Source organism: Callorhinchus milii, unplaced genomic scaffold, assembly GCF_018977255.1.
Source record: "Callorhinchus milii isolate IMCB2004 unplaced genomic scaffold, IMCB_Cmil_1.0 Scaffold15, whole genome shotgun sequence".
Classification (NCBI taxonomy): Eukaryota; Metazoa; Chordata; class Chondrichthyes; order Chimaeriformes; family Callorhinchidae; genus Callorhinchus; species Callorhinchus milii.
This window is the reverse complement of record NW_024704756.1, coordinates 17,558,189-17,569,008: the sequence shown is the minus strand read 5'-3', so window position 1 is coordinate 17,569,008 and position 10,820 is coordinate 17,558,189. Positions and strand designations below refer to the sequence as shown.

Here is a 10,820-nt window from a genome sequence, read left to right as displayed (position 1 = left end):
TTGCATGTCAAGAGCTGAGGGTCCCCTCTTGGGGGCGGAGGGGTTTCTGCTGCCTTTATTTACAAGGGAACAGTGAAATGGGTGGGCAAATTCTGGCTCTACCACTCTTTACCCACAGCCATTCTGTCACTCTCTGCTGCTTCCCCCTTTATGGGGAGAGATTTTGATCCTCCCTTTGGTCATTGCAGGCGGAGTATGTATGGTTTGGGCTCCTGTCCTGTGCCTTTGGCCTTGCTGTCATCTGGTTTTACTGCTGGTGGGCTCTGCACAATGACTACAACAATTTCAACTGGTAAGTTGATTCTGGGAAACATTCTCCCATGCTTCCTCTGGGAGATACTCTGTGTTCAGGGCTGGATTCCAAATCTCCAGGTAAATTCATGGCTGTGCGTGGACCTGCAGATGCAAAATGGCTGTGGCTTTGCCTAAAAATGCAGTCACTACACTTGACAGCAGTTTTCTATAAAGTCCTTGAGATGGAATGCAGCAGTTATCATTAAATTATTATGAACTAGCACAAAGGGCAGTCTCGGTTCCACTTCTAGTAGTTAGAATAATTCAGCCAGAGCGCCCGAGTTTGCTACACCTGTTCTCAGTGGTGCTGGTGCTTGATATGAAGGACAGCCTAACCCAGCACCTCCTCTCCGCTGCTATGCAGGTTTCTATTCATGAAGCTGAATCGGTGGGTCGACTGGTCGCAGGTACTACTGTCAGTTACAGCCGCAGTCCTCACTTACTGCTCTGTGATGATGGTAAGTTACTGATTGCCGCTGGGCATTTCATATGAAAACATGCACGCACTCTGATCTCCATTCTCCATTAACTACTCCCCCCTCCCCCCCACCCACCACCACCACCACTGCTCGAGCCCCTGATGTGATGTAAACCTCAATTGTTCTCTTTGAATTGGAGCGCTCTGCGCAGGCGATGTCAGTGTGTTTGAGGGCCCTCTGTGGGAACCCAAATGAACTACATACAAGTTAAACATGAAAACTCACCAATGCGGTGGGTGACTGGGAACAGTGTAACAGACGCTCAGGTACAGTGGGCTTTATAAGGGAATGGGGATGCTTTGCTGGTTTCTCCTCTTGGAAACCTCTCTCTATAACCAGGTCAAACCTCCCCTCCCTCCTCGCCTCAAACTTCTTTCTTTCCCTCCTAGTTCAGTGATCCCAATAGTCCTTGTGAAGTGCACTTAGGCATTATGCTGCGCTGTACAAATGTAGGTTGTTTTTCACTGACCCTCAGGATGTGCTGCTTAATTTTCAGATAATCGCTCTGGTTCACCTGACTGTGGGACTGCAGTTGTATTTACACTGGATCCACAAGGTGATTCTTGGCCTCTACATGCACTTTCCTCAGTTACTGTACTCAGGTGATGGGGCAGAGGGGGTTGTGATTTCTATGATTATGATTATGTTCTCGTCCTACTGGCCACGTCCCAGTGTCTGTCACCATGTTCTGTTACGCGTGTTTTTGTCAGATGGGGTGTCTGACACACACTGAAACCCATCTCCAATATTTAAGAGTATCCAAATCAGAGTTCCATATGTGTATACCACTCTCTGAGGCGGAATATTACTCTGCTGTCCTAGTTCTACGGAGTATTGAGCCCAGGTTGACACAAGGCAGGAAGAATCCTTGCCCCTCCCAAGTCCTGCCGATGAACCAGACTGAGCTGGGCTGTCATCACTGCTCCAGACCCAGCTGTCTCAGGACCTGGACTACTGCAGGCACCACAGATGATTCTGATATTCTGTTGGAAAGCATGTCACCTTGGGCCAGCTCAGCTCCAAGGCGACCCCGGTTGCACCCCTCCCCACCCCCTCCCCACCCTGTGCTTATCCCGTGCTTTTGTGTGTCTGTCTAAGTTATAGTTATAAATATATACTTACAGGCTATAGTGTTGATCCTGGTATTGTCGATCCTGATGGTGATTCTCAGTGTTGGGGTTAAGTGGAAGCACGGCTGGAGCACGATTCTTATTTCATTCCAAGTGAGTTTCCCAGCCTGTGAAGGAGTCTGTGATAATGTTGAATTAGATTGTGAGCATGTTCCGGGGACGTTATTGGGCATCTCTTAGCGTCTGTTTGTGTAACTGCAGTAAATGCTGCCTTCACCACCTTCCAATATTTCCTGCAGATTTTCAAAGCACAATATACCGCCTCGAGGGGGAGGGAATGAGACGTGCCTCACAGGGAGGATGTAAATATAATTATCACTGAAAGCAAAGTGTCCCGAGAGGAGAAAGCGCTAGGAGGTGTGTGCTGCAATAATAAACTCTGCAAGAGGTTGAACATCGTGTTAGGACTGTTACAAAACCAGGCAATTCGGATTCCGCCTGGCCTGCAGTGGGCAAGTTCTGAACATAACATGTAGGAGCAGGAGTAGGCCATTCAGCCCTTCGAGCCTCTGCCCCGCCATTCAATCATGGCTGATCTTCTAACCTAACTCCAGTTAATAACCTAACCCTGCCTTATCCCTATATCCCTTAATAGGGATAGTTTGGTTGCCTAGATAAAAAGGTTTGGATGACAAAGATCGATCTTATTTAATCAGATCCTTTCACGATCCCCCTTCCTAATTCAGCTCCAAGCTCTTTGTTAATTGAGTCCAGTGCCTGGCCCGGCGCCTGTTTATAATAATATTAATTGCATTTGATATCACCTTTTCACATCTTCTAGACGTTTCAAAGAGCTTCACAGAATATACTGTAAAGTGAATTGACTGTATATTTGTGGGTGAAACCCGGCAGCTAATTACGCACAGCCGCGTCCCACAAACAGTCGTGGATTGAGTGATCAAATTATTATTGTTTTTTTTGAGGGATTATTATCTTAAATAATTATTATTATGTTTCTGACCACCTAGGGTCTTATGTGAAGATGAAGATAGTCTGAGCTTTGAGAAGGAAAGTTTGGAGGGGACTTGTCTCTTCTCTGTTTCTATGCTATTCTCCCAGCTTTTGTTCATCGTTCCTGTCTGCTCAGGTTACAGGTCCGTTCCTGCACATCGGGGCGGTCGTCGCAGTCACAGCTCTGGCTTGGGTCGTCATTGGTTTTGTGTTTCAAGCCACGAAAGGTAAATAATGGGGTGTCTCGCCCAGCCACAGGGGTCAGTGCTCAACATTGACCACAGCCTTCAGCGCCCAGCAATGAACTCATTCAGCACTGACCCCGCTCAGTCCCGAATGCGGCCAATACCTGATTCACCCAACCGTGTCACAGCAAAATCCTGAAATGGGACTAAATACATCATCTAACATTTGGATTGGTTTCAGTAATCAGCGACTGGAATGAATTATACCCAGTAGTTCTCGGTAAAACATGTGCTGTAACAGCAACTAAAGTTTTATTTGATTCTTTTTCCTAGTTTTACGTATATTTAGCTGTGTTCTGTACCTGGGAGTGGTGATCAGCCTTTACCTCATTCCTCTCGCAATCTCTTCTCCTTGCATCATTGAGAAGGAGGCTTTGGGACCCAGACCAGCCATGATGGGACACCGAGGAGCACCCATGGTAAATACCATGTCTGACTCTAACCCGTGCTGTCACATTACTGGGAGTGTAGATGAGCAGTGTAGAGGGAACTTTATTGTGTCTCTAACCCTGACCCGGGAATGTGGACGCACAGCTTAGAGGGAGCTTACTGTGTCTCTAACCCTGACCTGGGAGTGTGGACACACAGTGTAGAGGAGCTTTACTTGTCTCTAACCCTGACCTGGGAGTGTGGACACACAGTGTAGAGGAGCTTTACTGTGTCTCTAACCCTGACCTGGAAGTGTGAACGGACAGTGTAGAGGGAGCTTTACTGTGTCTCTAACCCTGACCTGGGAGTGTGAACCCACAGTGTAGAGGGAGCTTTACTGTGTCTCTAACCCTGACCTGGGAGTGTGAACCCACAGTGTAGAGGGAGCTTTACTGTGGCTCTAACCCTGATCTGGGAGTGTGGACGAACAGTGTAGAGGGAGCTTTACTGTGTCTCCAACCCTGACCTGGGAGTGTGGACATACAGTGTGGAGGGAACTTTACTCTGTCCTGTAGCTGATGATCACTGCACTAACTGCTGAACGATGACAGACCACTCTCTGTCTGCTTGCAGTTGGCTCCAGAGAACACGCTGATGTCTTTTCAGGAGACGGTGACATGTGGAGCCAAAGTGTTTGAGTCTGATGTGCAGATCAGGTGAGCGCTCTTTCCTGTTGTACCCTGGGCCTGGCAGGTGGGTCCAGAGGAATGTTAGCATTGCTGTTCATCTGCTCTGGTTCCCATCCTTCCTCAATGACAGCGGCTGCTGTGGATGTTGCTGAGCACTTCAAGACCTCCTCTCCGCTGAGGTGACAGCACTGCCCCACTCACTGCAATGCAATGCTAGGAAGTTGTGCTGTTGGAGGTGCTGCCCTGCTCAGTTGGATGTTGAAGCTCCCATTGGCACTATTGTATTTCAAAAGAATTTCTCTTGGTGTTCTCGCCAACAATCCTCCCAAAAATATTGGTCAACATATGTTTGTGGGTCGTTACGGTGTGTAAATGGGTTTCCATGTTAGTCCTCAAATAGAGTTCTGTTTACGTAATCCTGTGAAGTGCTTTGAGATGGCCTCGTGACATGAAGGCGCTATACCAAATAAAGGATTATTATTATATTCGTATCTAAAATAGAAATATTCACAAACTATATGCAATAATTGAAATTTGCAATTCACAATTTTGAGAATAAAGCAAAACAACTTTCAAATCCTGCAGTTTTATAAAGGTGGCAGAGTTAAGGGCTTTGTAAATGTGCTATCTGAGCCCTGTTCCTGCTCAAATGTTTTCCTGTATACGTTTGTTTCCTGCTAGCTATGATGGAGTCCCCTTTCTGATGCATGACACCACCCTACGCAGGACCACCAATGTGGTTGCCGTGTTTCCAGAGAGAGCAGGAGACAACGCCTCAATGTTCACATGGGCCGAGTTGCAACAGCTCAATGCGGGAGAGTGGTTTCTGCAGGTGAAGAGAAAAACATTATTAAAACAATTTTTTTTATCCTGGTACCCAGCAAATGGTGAACACGCAGCAGTTAACACTGAGACACAAACACACAGTACACGTAGGAGCGAATAGGTGGTGCAGTAATCACAATCCAAAATTTCAGTCAACTGTCATCTGTTCATTGTGGGCACTGGCAGTAATGTACTTGCTGAGCTAACCATCTCTCTGCTTCTGGTTGCTTTTAGAAAGACCCGTTCAACACCGTGCAGTCCCTGACTCTGGAAGCCCAGAGAAGAGCTGCCAACCAGAGCATTTGCTCTTTGGCTCAGTTGCTGGAATTGGCTAAAACCGAGAACAGGGCCGTAATGTTTGACCTGCAGTCTCCGGAAACTGCCTCTCACCCGTTCCTTAACATCACGCTTAACATTATCCTGGACACCATCCTCAACTCTTCCATCCCTCACCATCTGGTAGGTAAACACTGGGAACGAAAGGACATAGAGGAGACTGACTGGGAACAGAGCTAGAGGAAACAGCCTGGAGAATAGAGATAAAGAGAAGACCATCCAGGAAGAGAGTACAGACATGTACATACATACATAAGTTTGGATCCTCTTAAGCATGGTGATGGGTTTCCATGTTTCAGGCTCCCAGCTGACCAAAAAAACATAGAAAATTCAGAGCTTCTTGCCTCTCTGCACATCAATCAAGGTAGATATTAAGCCTTGAATATATGAGCATTTGTTCACAAACCAGGGAACGCCTTCTACCAGCTGCATGGCACAAGCCTGAATTTCCAAATCAGCTATTCAACAAACATCTGTCTTCAGCGTGGTGGAAGAATGGCTTTTGACATGCCAGCCACTTTGATGATCTGGAGGTTCAATCCAATGTTCCTTGTGCATGTTCTGTGTGGATATATTTCTCTCAAGTTTTTTTGACTTCCCAGCAACTAGTCTGCTATTTACTGTAGCTCTCGATCCATTAGCCTGACCTCTATAATTGGAAAAATTATAGAACCGATCATGAGATATGAAAATGGACGATAACTCTTGTTAAAAACAATCTAATAAGTGATAGATAGCATGGGTTCAGAATGGGTAGATCTTGTCTGACCAACCTCAGAATTCTTTGAGGAGGTGACACCCTAAAATGACTGTGGGAAGCATATGATGTAGTATACCTAGACTTCCAAAACTGTGGTGACTGGTTACCAAGGCAAGACATGGATTCAGAACTGTCCTTAGGGAAGGAAACAGAGGGTCTTTGTTTAGAGAAGCTCATTCAAAATGGGGTTGCGGGGACCTCGGACCTTCCTGTTCCTCGTATATATTAATGACATAAATGTGTGAAAAATGACACCTTTTTAGTGGTTTTCATAGGACACCAGGCCTCCAATAAATAGGCACAAAAACCTCACAGGAATTTACGGCAAACAATTACCCCTTGTTCTCATTAACTCTACATGTCAGACATCATCAGTCCTTTTAATTTACATAAGACATGTTCAGCATAAGTTTTCGTGCAGTGTGCTTGAGAACCGCCCAGTGAGTGGATCTGATGCCTGTGTTTGACTGCAGATCCTATGGCTGTCTGACAGCAAGGACAGCGTACCCTATGACTTCCAACAAGTCCTAAAAGACACACCAGCTCCAGAGACACAAGATGGGAACCGCACCCTCATTAACCTTCAATACAGCAACATCAGCTACACACAAATACGGTGAGTCACGGCGCCAGCCCCTGGGACTCATAGCCAATGATGCACACACATCCCTCTACGCGAGAAGCTGAAAAATGTATGACTGGTCATTTCACCATATGGTCAACAGTGACTACACAGCTGAAAAACCTTGTGCGTCTCTAACAACGAGTGTTAATGTGTCCCTAGGCAGTACACAGAGAGAAACATCACTGTAAACCTCTTTGTGGTGAATGAACCCTGGCTCTTCTCTGTGCTGTGGTGTGCCAACGTGCTGTCAGTCACCACTGATGCCTGCCACATCTTCCAGGAGATGTCTCAGCCAGTGTGGCGCATGGTGAGTGACTAGTGCACACTTTGCATAGACAGAATGGGGGTAAATGAGCTTAGTTCACAGCATTACAGCATTCACAGCACGGGGGGAGGTGGGTGGGGGTGTTGGAGGTTGGTTTTTGGGGAGCTGAGGGCGGAGATGTTTCAGCATTGTGTACAGACAGCAGTCATTCCTTTGTCCTATATTTCCTCCCAGGATCCTGACATCTATTTAAAAGTATTGGTCTGCACTGATGTCACCTCGTTTCTCCTTATTCTGGGAATGTTCTTCATCCACAGGTAAGGAAAGCTGGTACCAGGCTGGAGCTCAGTCCTGTCTCATTGAGATTGAGACAGGAACAAGGGATTGTTCCCAACACATTTGAGTGCTCTGTCCATTCCTGGCTTTGGCTGGTGGAGGAGCAGCGTGTAACAGGGAGGGGACTCAAGTTGTTTGGACTCCTACCCCCTGCGCTTAGCCGTTGGCTGGGACCAAAGGGAGCTCAGTACAACCCCAATCCCTGGTGTCAGGCAGAAGGCATGCTGAGGCCCTGGAGAAGCACCCGGTCACACAGGGTGGTGGCTGCCCGGTCACATGGGATAGGGCTCCAAACCTACAGATTACTCCCCCTTCCACACTGTGCCTCACACGCAGACTGGCTGGAATCTCCCACACATGTTTTGTATGTTCTGTACACTGCTGCACTTTTTTGCTAAATAATTCAAACGTCTCTCTCTGTGGCACAGGTGGAGATATGGAATGCGCCATACAGGTAAGAAAACCTTGTGAGAAAACACTTTTACGCTGAGGAGACAGTATTATATGTCAATACAGCAGATATGTAACCACCTGTGTGTGTGTATATATATATGCATCCCCCATTGGATTAGATTCCAGACTATAACTCACTTCTAGGTGTAGATCATCTAGAACTCTGCAGCTCGTGTCCTTTTCCGCAATAGACTTTGTGACCCCATTGCACCGAACCTCGCCCGGCTCCACTGGCTCCCCATCCCGTAGAGGATCGAGTTCAAAATCCTTGTTCTCACCTTCAAGCCCCAGCATGGCCTTGCCCTGCCCTACCTCTCCAACCTGCTAACCCCATATGAACCGGTCCCCTCCCTGCGCTCAGTAGGCTCCAGCCTGTTTCATGTCCCACGCCCTACCTACCCCACCATCGGCGATCGGGTCTTCAGCCTCTCTGCCCCCACCTTCTGGAACTCCATCCCAAAATCCCTTCTCCTCGTTCCCTCCCTTACTTCCTTCAGGGTATGCCTCAAGATCCTCTTCAACCATGCCTTTGGTTACCCTCTGCCTTCCACCCTCCCTGATCTCAACACCCCCGTTCGGGGCCTAATCCCTGACTGTCCAGTGCCTAGGGACGACCTCCCAATTTGAAAGGCGCTGTACAGATGTAATTTTGTATTGTATTATTCAATTTATAATCCCACCACTCTGAGCACCTGGATGAGATTCCAGCCTAACCCGCTCCTGGAAGGTTTTGCACAAACTCCCAACATCTACTGTGTAACACGAATGTTAGTCTTTGCAAAACGGGTGTCAATGTGTTCCCCATGAGAAATGTGCAGCCAGTGGGCTGGGATCTGTAACAGTCATTGCTTTTGTTTCCTTTTCTTGCAGCAACACTCACTAGGCAAACAGAGATGATGGACACTCTAATGTGAGAAGGCAGTACAACTCTGCAACAGTTTCCCCAAATCCCTATATATTACCTTGCTCCTTCTCTCATTGCATTTAAAATTCTCTTGATGACTGCATTGGATCAACACTCTCAATTGCTGCCTCCTTTCTCGCTGATCTCCATTATCATTTTGAAACTCTTCTGAGATATATATGTGAAGGCCATAATATGCAAGTGTTGACTCCTTCATTCCAATCCTTCTCAAGTGAAATTAGCTAGAATTTGTTTCATGGCTATATTTTATATACTTTTAGTATTTTATATGCCTTCTCCAGCGCTTTGGGATGTCCTCCCGACGTGAAAGGCGCTCTGTAAATGTAATTTTGTTGTTGTTGTTCTCCTTTAGTACTTGATTTTCTTGATCAAAGTATATTGTGATATTACTGTACGACCTTCCAGTCAGCAAGTAACATCCAGCAATTTGTAAAAATAATCCTTGCACTTGATATAGCGCCTTATATCATTGAGACGTCTCACAAAGTGCTTCACAGGATGTACCGTAAAGTGAATTAACTGTATGTGTGTGAGTGAAACGTTACTATTTTTATTATTAGTTGTCCATCAACAAAGCCTTGTTATCAGTGTCCACTCCCGATCTCTGCTATATATTGATTACAAATAAAGATAGCATCTTTCACATCAGGAAGATATCTCCAAGCACTTACAATAGATATACTGTAAAGTAGAATGAGTGTTAGGCAAATGCGGCAGCCCGGGTTGCTGCACAGCGATGTCCCACAAATGACTGTGACTGATTTTATTTGGTTCTCCAGTAACTGCAATGAGCCAGTTGTCAAAATATTTCTGTAATTTTTTAAATGAGATTTTGAATACAACAACAAAATTACATTTGTATAGCACCATTCACGTCGGGAGGATGTCCCAAGGCGCTGGATAAATGTGAGTAAAGGAATAACTCTTAGCCTGGCTGTGTGTGTGTGTATTTATTCTTTCTGGGTCAGGGGATGGCTGGGAGTAGGGGGGTGGCTGGGGCGAGGGAGGAGGGGTGGCTGGGGCGAGGGAGGAGGGGGTGGCTGGGGCGAGGGAGGGGGTGACGGGGCGAGGGAGGGGTGGCTGGGGCGAGGGTGGAGGGGGAGGGGGGGTGGCTGGGGCTAGGGTAGCTGGGGCAAGGGTGGCTAGGGAGGGGGGTGGCTGGGGCGAGGGAGGGGGTGACTGGGGCGAGGGAGGGGGTGGCTGGGGCGAGGGTGGAGGGGGAGGGGGGGGTGGCTGGGGCAAGGGTGGCTAGGGAGGGCGGTGGCTGGGGCGAGGGAGGGGGGTGGCTGGGGCGAGGGAGGGGTTGGCTGGGGCGAGGGTGGCTGGGGAGGGGGGGGTGGCTGGGGCGAGGGAGGGGGGTGGCTGGGGTGAGGGAGGGGTTGGCTGGGGCGAGGGAGGAGTTGGCTGGGGCGAGGGAGGAGTTGGCTGGGGCGAGGGAGGGGGGTGGCTGGGGCGAGGGGGGGGTGGCTGGGGCGAGGGAGGGCCGCCATCAGCACTGAGAGCTCCGGGATACTGCAGACCCCCCACCATCGGGTCAGGCCCTGGGCTAGAGACCGGCACGGGGGGGGGGGGGTCTATACCCACATTTTGTGGCCATTAGGAGTCCTGTGGCTCAGTGGTTAGAGCACTCGCTTTGCAAGTGAGAGACCTGAGTTCAATTCCAGGCAGAGGGCGAAACCTTGGGCAAGTTTCCTTACTCCACACAGAGCCTAATAATAATCCCTCGAAAACAAAAAATAATAATAAATTGGTCATTTTCAATCTACGACTGTTTGTGGGACATTGCTGTGCGCAATTGGCTGCCGCGTTCGCCCACAAATATACAGTCAATTCACTTTACAGTGTGTTCTGTGAAGCGCTTTGGGACGTCCTCCCGACGTGAAAAGCGCTATATCAAATGCGAGGATTATTATTATTATTATATTATTATCATTTCGTGGCCGAACATGTCATCTTGAGGCCATTTCAGACCGTGTTGAACCCCCGGGGGGGGGGGGGGGGGCGGGGCCGCGGTTGCCCTCAGGTGCCGTTTCCATGCCAACCGCAGCGGGACGCACGCGCGGTGACGCCGGTTTGACGTGATCGCTGATTGGCTGCGCCCCGTGCGCTCGGCGTTTAAATGTGGAGCCCGCGCGGCC

The 10,820-nt window shown here is 48.3% G+C and overlaps 1 protein-coding gene across 1 annotated transcript; it reads left to right on the top strand.

Moving 5' to 3' along the window:
* The first annotated feature begins 256 nt into the window (after positions 1-256).
* Positions 257-8,985, top strand: gdpd2 (glycerophosphodiester phosphodiesterase domain containing 2). Its single transcript, XM_007909744.2, has 14 exons — positions 257-292; positions 659-752; positions 1,270-1,329; positions 1,898-1,996; positions 2,991-3,081; positions 3,373-3,518; positions 4,102-4,184; positions 4,839-4,989; positions 5,217-5,441; positions 6,552-6,694; positions 6,863-7,010; positions 7,203-7,285; positions 7,733-7,758; positions 8,628-8,985. Exons 2-14 carry the CDS (start codon positions 669-671, stop codon positions 8,669-8,671), a joined length of 1,383 nt encoding a protein of 460 aa, XP_007907935.2. The 5' UTR covers positions 257-292; positions 659-668; the 3' UTR covers positions 8,672-8,985.
* The last annotated feature ends 1,835 nt before the right edge of the window (positions 8,986-10,820 follow it).